Source organism: Drosophila erecta, unplaced genomic scaffold (genome assembly GCF_003286155.1).
Source record: "Drosophila erecta strain 14021-0224.00,06,07 unplaced genomic scaffold, DereRS2 tig00000021-arrow-pilon, whole genome shotgun sequence".
In the NCBI taxonomy this organism is placed as follows: domain Eukaryota; kingdom Metazoa; phylum Arthropoda; class Insecta; order Diptera; family Drosophilidae; genus Drosophila; species Drosophila erecta.
In genome coordinates, this window is record NW_020825198.1 from 21,139,609 (window position 1) to 21,160,948 (window position 21,340).

Genomic DNA, 21,340 nt, shown 5'->3' on the forward strand with positions numbered 1-21,340 from the left:
TCTAAGTTTCAAACAAGTTTGGTCACGAAGCAAGAAAATTTTGTAATATAGTGACAAATGCATTCTCCATATGAAAAACCTAAGCCGATCTTTTGACAAGCTTCACTCTTCAAAAGACTCATAGTACAAATTCTCTTAAGACACAAACCATTAAACGACAGAAAGCTTAAATCATCGATAAAGCTCCGTAGATCTTTAAGAATAAGAACGAGAACAGTTTTGATAATTATAAAACTGTATTTTTTATTTAAACGTACACCTAAATATGTACTTCATTATATGTATGTTCATTGTAGATCAGGATCAATATCCGTTGAACGTCGCGATCTCAAGAACTATAAAAGCTAGAAAGTTGTGATAAGGCACAAAAACGCCTACAAGCCGCCCAAAACTACCACGCCCACAATTATTTTATTTCATTTTATTATATTTCTTATCGATATGCCGAAACGAGTGCCAGAAATTTCTCGTTCGCGCTAAACACAAATGTAAACAAAAAGTCGTTCTTGAATGCTAGACTGCTTGATACACTTACAACAGTTTAATAAACCATTCTTTAAAACCATTCGCACAGCACACCAACACATACATATGTAAGTCGTCTCAACAATAATATTAGGCAAAATATGTGAAATGTGTATATATTTAGCTAACCATGGAAGCTTCATAAAATTATTTATTTAGCCACCCAAAAAAAGAAAGAGTAAATCGGATGACGAAATCGTGGGTAAAGAAAAATCAGCTGTGAGTCGAAACATCGAAGAGCGCTTAGTAAGTAAAAACGCAGAGGTAAACAGACAGTTAACTGGCATATTTTGTATCAGGTTTCTGTCTGCTGGTCGCTGTAATACTTATGATAAGACTTACGCAAATGGATAAAGGATCCCTAATTTCAAAGAGTGTTATCCTACCAAACAGACATTGTGTTTCAGATTTTATTTAGAAGGAGCGGGATTCTAGAAACCGGGGGACCAAACTAGTAGCACGTGGAATGCAGCATTGTGGAGAGAATAAAACGAGTACGAAAATGATATCCAGAAGAGAGCATTGGCAACATGGCAATAAATAAGAGTGCACGCCAGTATAACGCTTCATTCAGTTATCGGACTTTGCGCAGTGCAGACACGCGTATAATGTGCGGAATTTTTTCAATATTTTCGAAGGATGGGGAGCCGATACCCACGCAAATCATCCACGGCAGCAAACACAGTCTAAGGGAACTGGCCTATCGACAGAGTGGAAAGCAGCGGCATCGTGGTCCGGATTCCACAGGCGTCTATGTGATTCCCTCGGACGGAGTGGCCATGGTTCATGAACGCCTGCGAATTGTGGGCGTGGAAATGGGCGATCAGCCCTTCGTCTCTGATGATGGCAACCTCATCCTGGTGGCCAACGGAGAGATCTACAACTATTTTGAGATTTCGGCTGAGATTGCAAAAAAACGTGGCTCCTACAGCCCGAAGAGCGATTGCCACGTGATACTGGAACTGTACCAGGATTACGGAAAGGATCTTCTGCATTACATCACCGGCATGTTTGCTTTTGCCTTGTACGATAGGAAGACCAAGGAAGTCCTTATTGCCCGAGATCCCTTTGGCATTATACCCATGTATGTGGGTGAGGATGCGTCGGGAAACCTTTGGGTGGCCTCGGAGATGAAGTGCCTGGTGGATACCTGCTCTAAGGTGGAGACTTTCACACCTGGCGAGGCTCGATTCGGTAAAGTTGGTGACCTTAAAACATGCTGGCAGTTTCAAGAGTCTTGGATCAGGGAGGTGCCCACCCAAACCTGCGATTTGGCCCTACTGCGAGCCAACTTGGAGTCTGCGGTGCGAAGTCATCTGCAGTGCGATGTTCATCTGGGAGCTCTGCTGTCCGGCGGAGTGGATTCCAGTCTTATAGCCTCCATAGCCACGAAGATAATGCGCGAAAGGGATCCCAACTTCCGACTGAAAACCTTCTCTGTGGGTCTGAAGGATGCGCCCGACTTCCAGGCGGCCAGGAGTGTGGCCAAATATATAAACAGCGATCACAAGGAAATTATATTCGAGATCGACGAAGCTCTGGATGGCATTAGGGATATTGTCTATCACTTGGAAACCTATGATGTGACCACAGTGAGATGTAGTTTGCCCATGCTGTTACTGGCTAGATATATAAAGAGCACCGGCATCAAGATGATCCTCTCCGGCGAAGGAGCCGATGAGATCTTTGGTGGGTATTTATACTTCCACAAGGCCCCAGGCTATAAGGATTTCCACGAGGAGCTGGTGAAGAGAGTGCGCCAGCTGCATTTATCCGATTGCTTGCGGGCCAACAAGGTAGCCATGGCCAAGGGAGTGGAGCTGCGAGTGCCCTTTCTGGACACGGGCTTTGTTAACCATGTGATGCAAATCCGACCGGAGGATAAGATCCCCGGGCCCCTCAACAAATTCGGGGAAGAACAGAAAAAGCGATTGGAAAAGTATGTCCTGCGAGCCGCCTTTGCGGATAACTATCTGCCCGATGAAGTCCTCTGGCGCCAAAAGGAACAGTTCTCCGACGGGGTGGGATACGATTGGATCGACAGCATCCGCAGGGTGGCCACCAGCCATGTCAGCGATGAAGAATTCGCCGGAGCCGTCCTACGGTTTCCTTTCAACACGCCCACCACCAAGGAGGCCTTCTACTATCGCTGCATTTTCGCCGAACAATTCCCCGGAGAATCGGCAGCCCGAACCGTAGTCAGATGGGTGCCACGCCTCGATTGGGGCTGTCCGGAGGATCCATCCGGACGGGCACAGGCCGTCCACCAATTCAACGAAGACTGATAAGAAGACCTTCAGTAAATTAGTGTAGTCTGAGAAATTCCAATCAGCATGCACAATAAATTTATTCAATTGGTAGTCAACTCGAGATGTTTTCAATTCACTTATTTATTCATTTATACTTAAATTTACATTGCGATTCGGTGCATCTGTGGGTGTTCGTTTATCCTGATCACGACACGTGCGCCCCACTTGACAACAAAGTAGGAAGCCAATTAAATTTGTTATTTAGTAAATAAAACTGTCAATCAAGTTCATTTAGACGGGTTTCAGTATGGTACTGAATTAAAATTTTGATTTATTGAGAGCTTAAGAGTTAGTGTTCTTAATAGCATTAAATAAATTGTAACTTAAGGCATATGAAAAATCTTTCGTTACACATCACAACTGCTTTTTTACTTTATTTAGATTTTGGACAACGACTGTTAAATTGTTTTACATTTAGTTGGCAACGCGGTATAGCAGTGCAACAGTCATTTTACAGTGTAGTTGGCAATACGCCTCAGTATATTTTGAAAGAGTAATATATATGGACACCTAGCTCCTCATACTCATAGGCATATTATCACTTAATTAATTCATATATAAAAATTAATAAAATTATTGAATGTATAAGCAATCTACATATGAAAACATCATTAATCGATAAGTCCCAGTGAGCGGCATAGTGGCGTGTGCGCGCTGTCCACGTGCGGTCACACTGTTTGTAAATTTTTTTTGCAACGCAACGGGCTGGCGAAACGCTGCTGAAATTAATATAGAAACCGTGTAATATCCGCAAGCCGTGGCAAAAACAGCTCACCGATGCCGAGACGCAGCAAAATGTGATATTTGCCGGGTGCTGCAAACGCTCGGCGACCGCAAGCGAAGTGCAAGACTTGAAACCTCTGACCCGAAGCGCGTCACCCACTAGAAGGAGAGAGCGAGACGACAGAAAAGAGTGACAGAGGCAGGGAGAAAAACTAGCGCTGGCCCCAAGACGTTGGAATTTTGTGAATTGTTGTTGCTGCAGCCCAGCAATAACTGTACAGAGGACAACAGTAGCAGCAACATATACAACAAATAGGAATGACAAAGTGAAACTGACTGCGTTGCCCCACAAACAAAGGCCACAGCAATAACAATAATAACAAAACAAAACGAACTAGGAAGAGCAAAACTGTGATCTCTGCTTAACTTTTTTTATTTTTGGGGGCAATTGTTCAATTTGGCTGTGCTCAAAAGTAAATTAAGTCAACTCGTTACGCGTATTTGCGGTGTTTGGCAACGCTTTTTCCAACCGACGACTGGAAAATCAATTCTTCGGATTGCCAAAGGGCAAAAACAACTAGCAGTTGTTGAAGTTTTCTTATATTTTTTGTGGCCCAGCCCAAAACAAAAAACAGAGTAAAAGAAGAAGAGAAAGAAGAAGAAGCAGCGCAGCCGGATTTGCAAATAGGTATGTGTGTGTGCGTGTGTGTGAGTGCGTATCTTGAAGATACAGAAACAAAATTGTGTTAAATTAAGACACTTTTCCGGTCTCCCCTCTCTTATACTCTCTTTTCGTGACATTTAGCCGCTGAATGACGTCGTCGCCGGCAATTTTTCAACAATTAAAAGAAAAAAAAAACAAATTTATCAGACCACCACAGCTGCTGGCAAACATTTTGTTAGGTTAATTTTAACCTCGAAGACCAGCACTTTGATTAGCAAGTTCATATCTTATCGCCGCGAAAAACCCTGAAAAATAGTTACGAAAGCAAGTTTTGTTGATGTTTTATTATAAATAGAACATTGCGTATGCAAATGCTAATTTTTTAGTGGATTGAGAACCGATTCTCTACCGAGTTCTCGCTCTTCATCACTCTCTCAACAAGTCGCTGTTGTTGCTTAGTAATTTGGATATATTATCTCATTCTGCCCCTTCCATTTTTGCACAGAAAGAAAAGTTTATAACCATTTTGGATCATAAATGTACAAGCTTTGAATAAATATTGTTGGATTTTGCTAAGAATATTTGAACTTAGCTGAACATTATATAAAATTCTTGCCAGCCATTTAAAAAATCATATTATTTTGCAGTGCACATACAAAATATTACTCTGCGAACGCAAATTGTTGTTTTGTGACGACATCGCGCAATGCCAAAAATGTTGCCATTCAAATTCGAATTCAATTCCGAATCCCCATATATAAATCCATAGACAGAGCACATTGTTTCCTGTCGGCCATCCCCTTTTCCCCTGACTTCGTCACGCTCTCAGCTCCCTGAGATGATTCACGTTTCGTGCACGTAACAACGCCCCACCATCTGGGTGTCCGTATCCCCCGAAAGCTACCTCTTCCCCTTCATACCCCTGAAACTCTGACAGTCAGGTATCCAAGTATCAATGCAGCCGCATATCCATATAGCCATGTATCCATCCACCCGCATAGCCGTTCACCTACTTTTTCAGCTCTCTTTGGGGCTCGGCCCACTCCCCAACTCTCTCATTTTATCGCCATTCTGGCTCTGACTTCACCTCACACGCAAATTGTTGGCCAACTAACTAAGGCTGTTGCCGCTTTTCGGAGCTCTACTGCGCACGAGCAGAGCGCAATTAAAATGCGATTAATGAGGATGTACAGGAATTGGCGGGAACCTTTCTTCAGGAAAGATGGAGCATTAAATTGGTCGTTGATTTGCAGTTCGTTGCCTTGCTATGTAATTTCAATAAGAGTTAACACAATGTAAAAAAATGGTAAACAAAAAAAAAAAAAAAAAAAAAAAACTTACATGTCAATGCTTTCAATAAAACTAGTTTCATTTGTACCCGTCGAAAACATTTTACACGCCGCTCCGAAACCTGGTTAGTTTTCGCCATCAATTTCACATCTCATAGCCATTCAGTTTTATTGTATCTGCATCCTTGCGCCAAAATTTTACTCATGCAACTTTAATTTAATTTGACAAAGATTGCACCTGCATACACTAACACCAATCCTGATTTATTACAGTTGCCGCAAAACGAAGGACGAATAGAGACCTGGAAAGATGGCCTATCGCAAGCCAAGCGATCTGGATGGTTTCATCCAGCAAATGCCCAAGGCAGACATGCGTGTGAAGGTGCAGCTCGCTGAGGATCTGGTGACATTCCTCAGTGATGACACAAACTCGATTGTCTGCACGGACATGGGCTTCCTTATCGACGGTTTGATGCCATGGCTGACGGGCAGCCACTTTAAAATTGCACAAAAGTCCCTGGAGGCGTTCTCGGAGCTAATCAAGCGATTGGGCAGCGATTTCAATGCATACACAGCTACCGTTCTGCCACATGTGATCGATCGGCTGGGAGACAGCAGGGACACAGTCCGCGAGAAGGCTCAACTTCTGCTGCGCGACCTCATGGAGCACCGAGTGCTTCCACCCCAGGCGCTCATCGACAAGCTGGCCACCAGCTGCTTCAAGCACAAGAACGCCAAGGTGCGCGAGGAGTTCCTCCAGACAATAGTGAATGCTCTCCACGAGTACGGCACCCAGCAGCTTAGCGTACGCATCTATATACCGCCAGTTTGTGCACTTCTCGGAGATCCCACAGTTAATGTGAGGGAGGCGGCCATCCAAACGCTGGTGGAAATCTACAAGCATGTCGGAGATCGATTGCGCCCTGACCTGCGTCGCATGGATGATGTGCCTGCCTCGAAACTGGCTATGCTGGAGCAAAAGTTCGACCAGGTCAAACAGGAGGGCCTACTACTACCTTCAGCCCTTAAAAACACCAATGGCAATGGAGTTGGCTTGGACGAGGCCGACAATATTGGTTTGAGAGAGCGACCCACCAGGATTATTAAGCGGCCACTACACTCGGCCGTTTCGTCAACACTGCGCGCAAAACCCAGTGTGAACGATGTGACCGGCGATGCCGGCGCCGTAACCATGGAGTCTTTTGAATCTAGCTTTGAGGTGGTCCCGCAACTGAACATCTTCCACGCTAAGGACATGGACGACATCTACAAGCAAGTACTAGTGATCATCAGTGATAAAAACGCGGACTGGGAGAAACGTGTGGATGCTCTCAAGAAGATCAGGGCGTTGCTCATTCTCAGCTATCACACACAGCCGCAGTTTGTAGCTGTCCAGCTGAAGGAACTGTCGTTGAGCTTCGTGGACATCCTCAAGGAGGAACTACGGTCACAGGTGATCCGCGAGGCGTGTATCACCATCGCGTACATGTCGAAGACACTGAGGAATAAGCTAGATGCCTTCTGCTGGAGCATTTTGGAGCACCTGATTAATTTAATACAGAACAGCGCGAAGGTCATTGCATCAGCTTCCACTATAGCCCTGAAGTACATCATTAAGTATACACATGCGCCAAAGTTGCTCAAGATCTACACAGACACTCTGAATCAATCAAAGTCGAAGGACATAAGGTCCACACTGTGTGAGCTGATGGTGCTGCTCTTCGAGGAGTGGCAGACGAAGGCGCTGGAAAGAAATGCCACCGTACTAAGGGACACCTTGAAAAAATCCATTGGCGATGCAGACTGCGATGCACGCCGCCATTCCAGATGCGCCTATTGGGCTTTTAGGCGTCACTTTCCAGAGTTGGCAGATCAAATATATGGAAGCTTAGACATAGCTGCCCAGCGCGCATTAGAAAGGGAACGTGAGGGCGGCGGAGGAGGAGGAACTGGGGCTGTACCCGAAACTAGACGCACTGTATCTCGCATTGGCCGAACCCCTGGAAGCTTACAAAAGCCCACGCCCAGTATGAGATCCATTTCCGCGGTGGACACAGCAGCTGCTCAAAGAGCCAAGGCTAGGGCGCAATATACACTATATTCCAGGCAAAGGAAACCTTTGGGTCCTAGTAATTCCAACCAGGCACCTATGACAGGAGCAGCGGCCAGTGGATCACTGCCCAGACCTCGCCTGAATTCCAATAGCGGTGGCACACCAGCTACCACGCCAGGATCGGTTACACCACGGCCCCGAGGACGGGCAGGAGTATCTCAGTCACAGCCAGGATCACGATCCACCTCGCCAAGCACAAAGCTGCGGGATCAGTACGGCGGTATTAGCAATTACTATCGTGGAGCTACTGGCGCCATACCTAAAAAGGCCTCTGGAATACCCAGAAGCACAGCCAGCTCTAGGGAAACGAGTCCAACTAGGTCTGGCGGTGGCCTGATGAAACGAAGTATGTACTCTACAGGATCGGGATCTCGACGTACGCCCGAGAGGAACAACCCAGTAAGACCCTCAGCGGCGGCACGACTGCTGGCGCAATCTCGTGAAGCAGAACATACATTAGGCGTCGGAGATGATGGCCAACCGGACTATGTTTCTGGGGACTACATGCGCAGCGGCGGAATGCGAATGGGCAGGAAGCTCTTGGGCCGTGATGAGTCCGATGACATCGACTCCGAGGCTAGTTCTGTGTGTTCAGAAAGATCTTTTGACTCCAGTTACACTAGAGGTAATAAATCGAATTACTCACTAAGTGGGAGCCACACCCGCTTGGACTGGAGCACGCAGCGGGCGCCATTTGACGACATCGAGACTATTATCCAGTTCTGCGCATCGACGCATTGGTCTGAAAGGAAAGATGGCCTGATCAGCCTCACACAGTATCTGGCCAATGGAAAGGAGCTCACTCAGCAGCAGCTTCAATTCGTTCTGGACATGTTCCGCAAGATGTTCATGGATACACATACCAAGGTGTACTCGCTGTTTTTGGACACGGTCACTGAGCTGATTCTGGTTCATGCGAACGAACTGCACGACTGGCTCTTCATCTTGTTGACGCGGCTGTTCAACAAACTGGGCACCGATCTACTCAACTCGATGCACAGCAAGATTTGGAAGACCCTACAGGTGGTCCACGAATATTTCCCCACGCAGTTGCAGCTTAAGGAACTATTTAGAATCATCTCGGACTCCACTCAAACGCCAACTACCAAGACGCGCATCGCCATTTTGCGATTCCTCACGGATCTGGCCAATACATACTGCAAAAGCAGCGACTTTCCCAGCGACCAGAGTCAGGCCTGCGAGCGGACGGTCCTAAAGCTGGCCCAGCTGGCGGCGGATCAGAAGTCGATGGAGCTGCGCTCCCAGGCTAGAAGCTGCCTGGTGGCCCTGTATAACCTGAACACCCCGCAAATGACCCGGCTACTGGCCAACCTGCCAAAGGGATACCAGGACTCTGCCCGCTCCTGCATCCAGTCGCACATGAGGCGGCAAAGCCAAAGTGGCAATTCGGGTGCCAATTCGCCTAGCAGCTCTCCACTGAGCAGTAGCAGCCCCAAGCCTTTGCAAAGTCCCTCTGTGGGTCCATTTGCCTCGCTGCAGAGCCACCACCACCAACTTAGCCTCAGCTCTACTAGTCCGCGCTCGCGACAGTCATCTGTGGAGCAGGAGCTGCTCTTTTCCTCGGAGCTGGACATTCAGCAGAACATTCAGAAGACGTCGGAAGAGATCCGGCACTGCTTCGGCGGTCAGTATCAGACGGCGCTGGCGCCCAATGGCTTTAATGGACACCTGCAGTATCATGATCAAGGTCAACTGGATTCATGTGCCTCCCTGTCTTCCAACTCCAAGACGCAATCGTCGGCCAACACCACCCAGTCGAATACACCCGAGTCAGCAACTATGAGGCTGGATAATCTGGAACGGGAAAGGACCAATCAGAATGCCAAGTCCCCAAGTGGCGATGCCAAGGTGACCACCGTCTCGATAAATATGGCGGAGAACGGAGAGCTAATACTGGCCAGCAACCTGATGGAGAGCGAAGTTGTGCGTGTGGCCTTGACGCTAACAAAGGATCAGCCCGTGGAGTTGCTTCAGACGTCACTCACTAACCTGGGGATTTGCATCAAGGGCGGAAACTGTGAGCTGCCCAACAAACACTTTAGATCAATCATGCGAATGCTTCTCAACATTCTGGAGGCGGAGCACACCGACGTGGTCATCGCCGGCCTGCACGTGCTCAGTAAGATAATGAGGAGCAACAAAATGCGTCACAACTGGATGCACTTCCTGGAGCTGATCCTGCTCAAGATCATCCAGTGCTATCAGCACAGCAAAGAGGCTTTGCGAGATATCGACTCGATGATACCAAGGATAGCACCATCTTTGCCGCTGGACCTGTCCATCAACATTGTCAATCCTGTGATTGCGACGGGCGAGTTTCCCACGAATTTGTGCGCCATCAAGATCCTGCTGGAGGTGACCGAACACCATGGCTCGGAGATCACTGACGCTCACTTGGATATTGTGTTCCCGAACCTCGCGCGATCAGCGGACGACACGCAATCGATGGTTCGCAAAGCGGCGGTCTTCTGCATCGTCAAGCTGTATTTTGTTCTGGGCGAGGAGAAGGTCAAGCCGAAGCTTTCAGTGCTGAATCCCAGCAAGGTGAGGCTGCTCAACGTGTACATCGAAAAGCAGCGGAACTGCATCAGTGGCGGCGGAAGCTCCACAAAGAACTCCTCCGCGGCATCGTCGTCATGATTGCGGGAGCCCTTGATAGGATTCCTGCATCAGCACCACCACAAACAAGACACGGACGCAGATGCTTCCCTCGGCCTGAGACGGAAGTGAGGAGCGGCGGACATTAAACAATATATATATTACATTAACTAATTATTACCGATGATCCGATACTTGTGTAACTATTCGATGCATATATAAAGCAGATGCAAACGAAAGTCAAGGGCCATCGCCCTTCTAGTGTGAGCAGAAAAACTATTTATACATGTACGGGAACTAAAGCGATTAAATCAGCAAATTGTACTAAAATTGTAGCCAACTCCGCACTCCTCACCCTCTTATGTCCTATATCCTCAATCACTCAGTTGTATGTCTTTTATCAGCTCCTAACTATTAACGCTGGTTCTGTTTAGGTTGTAAGTCTATATACCGCTCTTTTTGGAACCTCAGACGTGTGCTTTTCTACTTTAGTTCCAGGCGACTTTGTATCCTTATTTCGTTTCCGCTCAACTGAATTCTAATTACTATTATTAATACGATTCTGCTCTTACAACTGAACTATTTTTGTAATTAATTTAAACACACAAACCCACACAAAAGATTAAAAACAAACACTTATAGGTTATGTAATAATATTTATAAATTAATTAAACGAATAAAACAGTTAAACAAAAGTCCCAAAATACATAATGAAAACAACATGCCAGCCTTTTGTTTGCCATCAGTTTTGCGTGTTTTATTTCATAAAATTCAAACTTTTAAATAATTATTTACACACGTACTTAACTATACTAAATAGTTGGTTTATTCTGTTTCCTTATCTGTTCATTTGTTGAAGACATCCAAATAGTTGGCCTAAGATGTCAGCGCTACAAGTTTTCATAGCTTCTTTTTTTCTTTTTGTTGGTGAGAGGTTTCTTTACATATGACCTAGTTTCTTTAATAACTATAAAACATTTTTGAATGTCGCTCGATGTGTTTGGATTTTATTTCCGTTTTTGGTAGTTCGGTTGTTTTTCTCTTCATTGATTTGTTCGATTTGCATTTGAAATTTTGTTGGGCCCCTTTGAAACCTGAACTTGGTTGTTTCTCTACAAGTAAATCATACAAATTCGTTACGTTTCTTTGTTTACGCCAGATATTGGAAATCAATTAAAGTAAATTAAGGCACTTAATACAACAATGAAATCGATTAGAAAATTAATAAGTTGTTAGTAAATCGGTAGAAAACAAATCAATTTTTCCAAGTACAAATTAGTGCGGTGGTTCGAGTGTGTCTCTATATGGGTGTAAATGTATCCGTGTGTGAGTGTTTTTGTGTATGTGTGCGTCAGTGCCCTAGACTAAAATGAACTGCATTGCTTTAACATTAACTATCTGGCTTTAGATTACCGTAGCTAATCTTTAATTTGTATTTGTATTGTACATAAATTCCTAAATTATGGTGTTTTCAATTAAATATATTTTTCAATGGCACATCTATTTGCTATATGTACGATTTTTCGCTCTGTTTTACTTTACTTATTTTTGGGGTGATATCCGAATTTTGAACCCTCAAAACAAAGGTTTCCAATCGGAAACGGTTCTCTATGCGATTTTTGAATGTTAATTACTTTCACGTAGAAGTTGAGAACAAATGTTCCCGAACTCCTGGAGGCCTTGAAAACTTTTAGATCCAATTACCAAATGTTTGACTAAACCTAGAGTTACATATACGAAATGCATTCTTATGTACAGTGGGACAAGATTTCGGCTTACATTCTGGATCGATTTAAAACACATTCGATTTAAAATACCTTGAACTACTTAATTAAATATTCATGTACATGTATATGGTGTTGCTAACAATATTTTGGCTTCTTGTTTCCTTTGGTTTTTCTACGTTTTCTATATTTCTTGTGATAAATTTTGACCGCACTCATTGCTAACAATGCCCCCCTCAACAACAACTCTTAGGGGGATACATTTCCTAATTTTGACCGAAAAAGGCACACACAGAGAATATCGAACGACAACGACTACAACAACACTAACCCTAATCTATTTGTGATCCGCTCGATATCGGTGGACCGTATCTAATAGCCGTTGCAGCGGATTTCCCCGTAGCGAGCTCTTGGTCTTCCGGCTCCATAAGCCGCGTATCGCTCATACGCCATGTAGTCCGGTACCTCGTAGCCGAAGTCTCGCATTCGGTTCCTTGGATAGCCGCCTTGAATCTGCTCCTCATACGGATAGTAGTTGTGTGTGGCCATGGCCGGGGACGGGGACTCGATGTAGCCGCCAGCTGGGTAAGATGGACAGTTGTTGGGTGCACTGCCTGCATATTCCTCTGCTAATCGCTCCACTAGGGATTCCGGTGTTTGCAGGAAACGCTCGGAGAAGCGACCTATTCCGGTGGAGCCAAAGGCCTGCAGGAATCCCGGTAAAGGCTTGATGTCCTGTTGGAGTTTCAAAGGTATTAATTAGAACAGATTTTGAAATGATGTAGCAGTATTGTATGAATATAAACGAACGAATATCAAAAATTTTAACAAAAATGTATTTTAAAGGGTGTTTCATTTTCGAACTAATAATCAAGAACAGAAAATGCTGCAACAAGAAAGTATTTGCTCACCCTAATTTGTTCCCTAACAATCGGCTCCACAGCCTCCATATTCTCGCTCTCCCCCACTTCCTTTTTGGCCGACTTCCGTTTTGATTTCTTGCTCGGAATGAGATCGCACTCGATGATGCGATTGTTGCTGCTGCGATTCTTTCCAGATGTGGCGCATCGCTTGAGGTTGCTAGCCTGCTGCTGATGTTGCTGCTGCTGCTGTTGCTGCTGCTGCTGCTGCAGCAGGTGAGCCAAGGCGGGTGGCACACTCGCATTTTGGGCAAAACCAATGGGCGAGTTCTGTGGTGCCGGCGGAGTGCGCGGGCGCCGCGGCTTTGGACTCCAGTTGTTCGTCACAGGATGTGGCTGCTGTCGCTGTTGCAAGTGGAAAGCACAAAAATCGATATAGTTTTTTCCAAGCCGTTTTGCAGCGGCAAGTTGTTACGCTCAAGTAGTAGTACTTGAACAACTTTGCTGCCAGTCTCCCCACGGACTCTACACCCCACTATCATCCCCATTCCCCGCCAGCTGGCAGCTCGTGTTACCAGGCAACCCTCAAAAGAGCCACCTCCTCCTTTTCCGAACCAGCTCCAATCCTACCAGTCAGCTAGCCAGCCATCCAGACAGCCGGGTGAAGTTCACCGTAGCGCCCCAAAAATCAATAGGCGCCCCATTTTATGTACGGCTGGAGCACCCTGTAAAAAGGCTTCCGGCCGTGGTTCTCTCCATTCGAGAGCTTTTCCCGTGCTTTCTCTCAAATTTTACGGACTGCTCCCTCAGACCTTTTTATGAGTAAAGCCGGTCGATGGAGCTAAACGCATTTCGCCTTTGGCCTTCTCTTTTTTGGCCAGGACTAGTGATGAGTGTGGGCTGCTGTCATTATCAGGCTCTGGTCGCTCGCCTGCTTTGGCCTAATTTATCCCGTCAGTATGGCAGGATACCATATTGCCTCCCTCATTGCCTCCTAATTATACCGTTTATATATCCGCGCTGCACCTGCAGCTTTAATTTGCAATTTTTCCCGCCCGCGCTAATTCGATTCCATCCACCACTTACCGCATGTCCTGGCCTCTCGTCGGCCGCCTCGATTATTGGATCACCACTAGTATCCTGCGGCGTCGTCGGCGCATCCGAGGTTGCTGATGAGTCCGGCTGCAAATTAGTTTCCGCACGCTTGACAACTTCCGATGGAGTGGGCGCTGTGGGCTTCACCTTATCAGCGGCCACTGGCGACGTGGCGCTTATGTCATCTGGAAAATAAGTAAAGAAATTTGTTGGAGAAGGCTGGGACAAAAAATTAATCAATAGTTGTGAAATGATGGAAATCCCTTTTCCTTGCTTATTTTTGCGCAATTCTGGAGCTCTAATTATTTTGTCATGCGTGCAGGCGGACATCAAGGGTTAAAAACCAGGCCCAGAACATTGACCATTCAACGAGGAATCGAGGGGCTTTATCGCACACGCTTATCAAATCACATTTCCCGAGGCCAGCAAGTGAGAGAGTGGGAGAGAGAGAGCGAGAGCGATAGCGATACCAAGTCCTGCACTTGTTGAACGTGGCTAACGCACACATACACACCGCCCCATGCACCAACACCAGCAAAAGAGCGGAGAGTGAGCACGGAGGGACATCAACAAAAAGTGTAGCGCACTTCTCGGCGCATGCGACTCTGCTGCAATGTTTACGTATTTCCATCGGGTTTGGCCAATGTTTTGGACTTTTCCTAGTATGGCAGTAAATGCAATGTATTTGATGCATTCAATGTGATATTCCTAAAAATAATTACTCCCTAAATATCACGGACCTACTACCGGCATTAGTTGCCCTAAATGTTCACTTTGAAGTTAGTATCCTAACCTTAGATTTTAAAAAGTTAATTTATGAATGAATTAAATTTAACTTAGCTGCCTAGCATCTAAATTTCAGTTATTATAAAAGGGCATATCCCCTGTTTGCATTCTTTTTTTTTTGCTGCACTTTATTTCACATAACCGACATTGATTTTTGCCTCCATATGGTGGCTGAAATCGGAGGTTGAGAATGAAGTCAAATTTGAACCCTGGCTATTGCACCAGGGAGCTGTTCCTATTCCTGTTTCTCGTCTTGTTTCAGGGTGTCACTGGTTCCTCCCTTGATTAATACACACAAAAAAATGCTGATTCTGATTCTGATTTTCAACGCTACTCGAATATAGTGGAAAATATAACTTTGAAAACCTAACAGAGTTCTATTGATTTAAATACTTAGCATTCATCTTGTATTAGAAGCTCTCAAATAATCTTATCTTTTTCTTCCGTGCATGTGTTTGTGGGTGTTTGCCTGTTTTTTGCCGTCTGTGTGGGCAGCTTGACTAACGGTAGTAAAGCGGCAAAAGCAGCGGCAACCACCGCATTACGCTGAAAAGTTCATTTACATGCTGGCTGTGCTGACATTTAACGCGCACACAGATGCCAGAAAGACACCCTTAGATATTGCTGTGTGGGTGTGCTTGTGTGTGAAAGTCAAACGCCCATTGATAACGAACCCATAACCCAGGCAAGCACTCCACCAGACTTTCAAAAACGTTACCTGAACATTGGAAAACAGATTTTTGGTATGTGTAATATTTGGTATGTGTAACAGATAATATTTCAATGAATCGGTTATCAAATTTTTATACTAAAACCGAATATATTGAATTTTAGCGAATAAAGTTCCTATTGCTCTAATTTCTCCCAGTGCAAGAAGTTCGTTTGCACTGGAAATATTTAGAGAAGAGCTGTGGGTTCACTTCGCACCTGGTGGGTCATCCGCATACGCAGTTGACTTATTGATTTGCACACACGACAAAAATTTAAAAGCCACACATCGGCGATTCTCGGTTGCTCCTATTCGCGTGCCTAAATAGACAGCTAATTTGAAGTTCTCCGAAGCGCCATGACGTAGGCGCCCTCCAAAAGGCCACCCCACCTCCCATAAAGCCACCCTTTTTGTCGGAAAACGGAAGTATTTCAGCAGTTAACCAACGCTGATTGGTTGAGTGTTTGCAAAACGTCGGCTTGTCAGGCTTCTGAAATATGTGGGTGATTGGAGGGGCTGGTGGCGGAGGAGCCGTTGGAGCCGGTGGAAAACCTGGCGGAAAAGCGCTTCTGATGAGGAGCTTTACGGACGACACTCTGGACACGCTGACAACGATGACGGCAACATGAACGGACAGTTCTTGCATTAATTTGCATGCGGAATCAAGCATAAGGGTATGTACGCACTGTGGGACTGGTTGAATCTACATGTTCCCTCCAAAGTAATACATCAACAAAGTGTTTTCATCATAGGTTCCTTCAATATCTCCGGAAAAATTGTTCTTGTCGCCCTAAAATATATTTCTCTTCAGTCGGACTCCACATAACCCGTCGATTTCGATCCCCACACAGTTCCTTAAATCGCTGATTTCAGCTGAAGTAACTGCCCGCTGCCGACTTGAATACTTGTTATATAATCTTGCCCGACATATGTTTGCATAAATTTCGAATTCTCCCCCGCGGCCGTGCATAATTGCAAATTAAATAGAGTGTAATGAAGGAACGACAGACGAACGACATGCGACGCGATGCGATAAAGAGCTGACAACTTACCGGTAATATCGAGCGGAGTGTCCACCCTTCTCGCTTCCGACGTCACCGGGGGCTGGTGCTCCTCCTCCTCGTAGTCCCGCGCATCCGCCGGACAGTGATAGGGCACACAGGAGGCGGACTCCACGGACATGTTAACCGGATAGTCTCCACTGTAGACGGGCGTGCTCTGGCTACTGTCGCTCCTGGCCCGCGTGCTGCAATTGCTGATGCCGCTGTCCGTTCCGGTGGCACTGATCATGGGCGGCGAAGTGGTCAGCCGCTGAGCGGGTGACTCGGCAACCGCCTCCACTTCGACATCCGGATCCTCGAGCTTTGGGGTTCCAGGCAGCGGGTGATGTTGCAGCTGCTGTTGGCTCAAATGCTGCTGCTGACTGTGGTGTTGCTGCTCGGCGCTGTAGCTGCGCAGCGGTTCCAGATAGCTGGGTGGCAGCACAGTGCGATTTGGAGCTGGCGTGGAGGACCTACCAGGTGGCGCATAGTGGGGCGTTGGGCCCGCAAAGCCGCCGAAGCCACGGGATTGGTATGAAGCGGAAGAACTGTATGGCAAGGGGGCTGGTGGCTCGTAGCCAGGCTGGGATTGCTGCTGCTGCGGCGGTAGCTGCTGGTAGGGATGCGGTCTGGGCGGATAGTGCAGCACGCTGGAGGGGATTATTTGCTGGCCAGCCGGCATGAACATCGCCTGATGGTGCTGGCTATAGTGCGGCGAGGCGTACGGAGCGTACCGGTAGTAGTTGGGCATGTAAGAAGCACCTGCAGAAGACCCATATCCATAGCCATAGGGATGGTAGCCGGTGTAGCCCGATCTGTAGGGCTGCGGCGGATAGTGCGACATCGTCGGATGCGGATGATATGGCGGATGGTGCTGACTATGCTGATGATGCTGATCGTAGAAGCTGGCTGGATATCGATCCGACATGTTACTCCCTGGGACCACTCGTTACTTATTCCACCGCGGCAACTGGAGGCTAGGAGTCGTGAGCCCCATGCCCTGCCGATTGGCCACCATGTCGCTTGTGCCCGGTGTCCTCTTACATGTGGCGCTTTTATTGATTTTTGCCGTTTCGGCCAATCACAAATCCTTCGGCTTCCCTTGCTTCTGTTGTCCTTGTCTGGCCACGCTTGGCTGCCCTTTATTTATGTTCGAATCAATTTTCGCCACACTTGCAGTTTTCTTATTGTCGTCCTGTGAATGGAGCGAAAGAAAGGAAGAGAGCAAGGAGGTGGCTTTATTATCAGTTGGAAATAGTGTGTCCCGTGTGAGTGTTAATGCCACGACATTTGACGGCCCCAAGGAAATGGTAATGCCAATGGCGAGATCGTTAAACAGCAGCCCATGGCAAGGAATAACGAGACAATTGCGCTCAAAGGGCCGCAGACAATTCAATTAACATCGGCCAATAACATTTTATGTGAGGTACATGGTCCTGGGGTTTTGTTGGCCGAGTTACGAGGGAAGTTATGTGGTTTCAAGACTACTTAGCTGACCAGGACTGTCAGAAAAGTAGGGGCATTATGGAGATATTTATCGTCTACTCAAGAAATGTGTGCTCCTTTTATTGCTTCTTTACTTACCGTGCAAATGCAGTAAAATACACTGGTTTCAAAATAATAACGACAATTGAAAGTGCATAAGTAAATGAAGAATATGGTTGAAATCCCATCGATAAATCAAAAGATCGTATTGAATGTTTGAAGCGATCTTGTTAGGCAAGCTCTATGTCTTTCGAAGCCCCCAGATAAATGCCCCAATTGTGGGTCCTTGAGTTTAACTGAGTGCAATCCAGACATTCCATACATGCTAATGAGAGCCAGCTACTCGCCGAATAATTGCCAGCGATGCTATGATGCACGAAATGCGGTTGCCGACTGAAGACTGCTGGGAAATGGGAAATGAATGGCAGGGTCTGGCAATTGGGGAGATGGAACGGCGGAAAGTGTGGTGGAAGTGGAAGGTCCCTGGCCTGGCGGGTGGGTGCATCTCTTGATGGGCCATGCGCAAAATTCCGTTTGTTTTGCACTCACGCACAGGCAGCTGTGGCACCACAACAACGAAACAAACAGCCACTCAACTTATCGAGCGCATCTCCAGCAAACACACACTCGCATACACATTCTTGCACACACCACTCGCACACACACCCTCGCACTCGCATTCAATGAATAACCGCATGCATTTGGGCCGCATGCAAACCGTTAATGAGCCACAAAAGTGCACACATCTGGAGTGGGATTGATAAGGACCTGTGGGTGGGTGGGTGATGCCAAGTCGTCACCAGGCAACCCCGACACGTCTTCCAGCAGCTTCTCTTGGCCACAGAACCACACGTCAGCCGCACAGGACATTACATATCAGCACACACAAATGCTTAACACGCAGGAGAGTATAGTTGTTTAATTAATTACCTCATTATTAACACAACATGGTTGGAAATGGTATTTAGAAGCATTTAGTTTTATTTCAAATGCTGCTTTTTAGAACCTTTCGCCTTTATGTTCAATTATTCGTATATATTTGTGATCAAATCAAATTTTTGAGATCAAATCAAAAGTCCTAATGTTGTTAGGATTGATTATTACATTTTTGTAGTAAATTCAACTGGTTAATATTTACTTATTATATTTATTAAGTGGCATATTTATTTTTTTACTCATATTTTCTTCTTGTCATTATAGTTGAACAATATTTTGACTTAAATGTCCAAATAGAAACATTTCGCTGTGTTCCTCCTTTACTTGTGTGCGCCTGTGAGCGTGAGCTTGACGTGTGCGTTTATTGATTAATAAACTTTTTTGTGCAAAAACACCAGAAAAGGCGAAAAATAATAATTGAAGGCAATCGCTAGTGGGTGGTACGTGGGAACGGGAAGGGGAAGGGGCAACCTTTATTGATTGGAGGGCCCGAGCGAGTGACGTTTCAGATGAGGTTACTGATGATGGCGATGATGATGACGATGATGATGATGATGTCCTGGCAGCAAATTAGCAAGTCAGGGGTGGGCGGACGAGGTCGCAGGACAACTCTATTAGCAAAGTCAAACACGGCTGGCGGAGTGGATAACATAATCAATGTAAACACAAGTTGGTGAGAGAAAGCGAGCCATTAGCCGGCGAAGAGTGAGCTCGAGAGAGCTACAGAGAGATGTATGGGGAGAGAGCTTTCGAGTCCAAAGGGTTAGTTGAATCGAAAACTGGCTGGCGTGAACGAAATGAGCCTCGAAATAAGTCTAGTTAAGCAACTGCAGTCGCTGGGTCCCCAAAAAGGAAGGCAAGTCTGGCCCTTCGCTCTCTCGCTCTCACTCTGTCACTCTCTCCCTCGCTCTGTCGCTGCTACGCTCTTTGGATCCTGCGACAGGAAACGGAAGTTGAGCACGACGGCAGTCGTGTAAATGGATGGATGGATGCTGTGCATGTGTGTGTGCTGGTGGTGCCTCTTTTTGGGACAGTGCGACACAACAGCAGCAGCAACAGAACAGCCTCCCACTCGCCGCCACCGTGTATATATAAATCAATAAAAACAGCAGCCCGAGACGGGGTTTCGCCTCAGCTCTTGCACTGTTTCTGTACATTTTTTTGTTTGCCTCCTCTGCGTACAGAAGTAGCGGCAGTAACCGAAGAAGGAGCAGGACGAGGAGCTGCTGGTGTACACAATCATTACACGGTCCGCGCGCGTCACACGGTGCGTATGTGCAATGTGTCCCGAGCGAAGCGCCCGAATGTATGCAGCGGAATATATAGCGATTTTAATTGAGTATCTGCTCGAAGGAGGAGCGTTTCCAATAAATAAGCGCAAAAATGGGGCAGGACCTTAAGTGTGCGGGGGTTTTCGTAAAATATGCTAGGGTGTAACAATAGATGCTTTTTTGAAAGAAAGTGGCTTGCAATTAATACAAAATTATAAAATAAACACAGATGAGTTGCTTAATTATATTTTTTTATTAAGTAAGGGGCTTCTATAAGCTGTTTTTTGAAAATATACAAACACGAAAGATAATTATAAAACGGATTTGTTTAAAAATGCAGCTCACCACGATTTGATATAATAATAAACATATAACTATAAGCTATCATTTTGAAATATATTTGAAGATCTTTAAAATACATTATTAATTACCTTATCATAGGTGTAAGCCTGTTAATATTATTGGTCGTATTTGATTTTCCACTTAAGCAATACAGATGAAATTGCCGTTGTTTTAAGTTTTTGATTTGCACGTATCAAATACTTTCACTGCGCCAGGTTTCTATTAAAATTTGACGTAATTATAAGCCTCGCCTTTGTATTTGAAAATTCCCCAATTATTTTTCCACCACGAAAAGCCGTTAAATTTGAAATTCTAGTGCCCACACAAAGCAGTTTACAACGGTTCCCGAGAGTGAGGCACTTTTCCGCCGACTTTTCTCTTCGAGGCTCGAGCGGAAAAATCGAAGAGCGACCGGCCCAGAACGCCAAGTGATCGGAGCACGGCGGCGTCACTCGGACGGAGGCCTCAGTTCGGTGCGGAGTCCGCCGTTACGTATACGCAGTGTGTGTGCGACGCGCGCTAAAGTCCAACGTAGACTGAAACGCGATACGTGGGCGCACTGCCATTTATACACCGAAGGCCCCCAAGTTGAAGAAGAAAAGCTGGCAAAAGACACAAGCACCACAGCAAGGAGCAGGCGGAAAGCGGCGAAAAAAATAGCTAGGAAAAACAACACACAGAAGCTGCTGCACTGGGAACTTTGTGACCCGATTCGATGGGCAACCTGCCCACATGCGCGAGCGAGCTTTTCCTTTTCGCCATTTTTGAGGGCGGAAAATGCGCTGCACTTTGCTCTCCCCCTCTCAATCTCTCTTCGCGGCTCTCTCACAAATGCCAGAGTGAAAACTAT

General features: G+C 46.1%; 3 protein-coding genes across 8 annotated transcripts; 2 read left to right on the plus strand and 1 right to left on the minus strand.

Annotated features, from left to right (window-relative positions):
• The first annotated feature begins 429 nt into the window (after window positions 1–429).
• Window positions 430–2,887, plus strand: LOC6546179 (probable asparagine synthetase [glutamine-hydrolyzing]). Of its 5 annotated transcripts, none has more exons than XM_026977738.1 (2): window positions 430–771; window positions 825–2,887. In XM_026977738.1, the coding sequence occupies exon 2, from the start codon at window positions 1,056–1,058 to the stop codon at window positions 2,808–2,810; it is 1,755 nt and encodes a 584-aa protein (XP_026833539.1). In that variant the 5' UTR covers window positions 430–771; window positions 825–1,055; the 3' UTR covers window positions 2,811–2,887. The 5 variants fall into 5 exon arrangements, with proteins under 5 accessions (XP_026833539.1, XP_026833537.1, XP_001973580.2 ...); XM_026977736.1 differs by having other exon boundaries at window positions 919–2,887; XM_001973544.3 differs by having other exon boundaries at window positions 933–2,887.
• Window positions 2,888–3,447: 560 nt separating this feature from the next.
• Window positions 3,448–11,171, plus strand: LOC6546485 (CLIP-associating protein). 2 transcript variants are annotated; one of them, XM_015158647.2, is made up of 2 exons: window positions 3,448–4,245; window positions 5,784–11,171. In XM_015158647.2, exon 2 carries the CDS (start codon window positions 5,821–5,823, stop codon window positions 10,282–10,284), a length of 4,464 nt encoding a protein of 1,487 aa, XP_015014133.1. In that variant the 5' UTR covers window positions 3,448–4,245; window positions 5,784–5,820; the 3' UTR covers window positions 10,285–11,171. The 2 variants fall into 2 exon arrangements, with proteins under 2 accessions (XP_015014133.1, XP_001973581.1); XM_001973545.3 differs by lacking the exon at window positions 3,448–4,245 and adding an exon at window positions 5,302–5,635.
• A 10-nt stretch (window positions 11,172–11,181) lies between these two features.
• LOC6546486 (trithorax group protein osa) lies at window positions 11,182–21,055 on the minus strand. Its single transcript, XM_001973546.3, has 5 exons — window positions 20,580–21,055; window positions 16,469–17,651; window positions 13,913–14,106; window positions 12,878–13,231; window positions 11,182–12,701 (listed from the first exon to the last, which is right to left on the minus strand). The coding sequence occupies exons 2-5, from the start codon at window positions 17,382–17,384 to the stop codon at window positions 12,339–12,341; spliced, it is 1,827 nt and encodes a 608-aa protein (XP_001973582.2). The 5' UTR covers window positions 17,385–17,651; window positions 20,580–21,055; the 3' UTR covers window positions 11,182–12,338.
• Window positions 21,056–21,340: the final 285 nt, after the last annotated feature.

Bases quoted from the DNA above. Each gene is read 5' to 3' on its own strand.
- LOC6546179 (XM_026977738.1), top strand. From the start codon at position 1,056: ATGGCAATAAATAAGAGTGCACGCCAGTATAACGCTTCATTCAGTTAT.
- LOC6546485 (XM_015158647.2), top strand. From the start codon at position 5,821: ATGGCCTATCGCAAGCCAAGCGATCTGGATGGTTTCATCCAGCAAATG.
- LOC6546486 (XM_001973546.3), bottom strand. From the start codon at position 17,384: ATGTCGGATCGATATCCAGCCAGCTTCTACGATCAGCATCATCAGCAT. The intron at 13,232-13,912 runs GTAAGTGGTGGA...CACTTGCAACAG, and splicing joins ACGAGAGGCCAGGACATGCG to CGACAGCAGCCACATCCTGT. The intron at 12,702-12,877 runs GTGAGCAAATAC...AAACTCCAACAG, and splicing joins TTGTTAGGGAACAAATTAGG to GACATCAAGCCTTTACCGGG.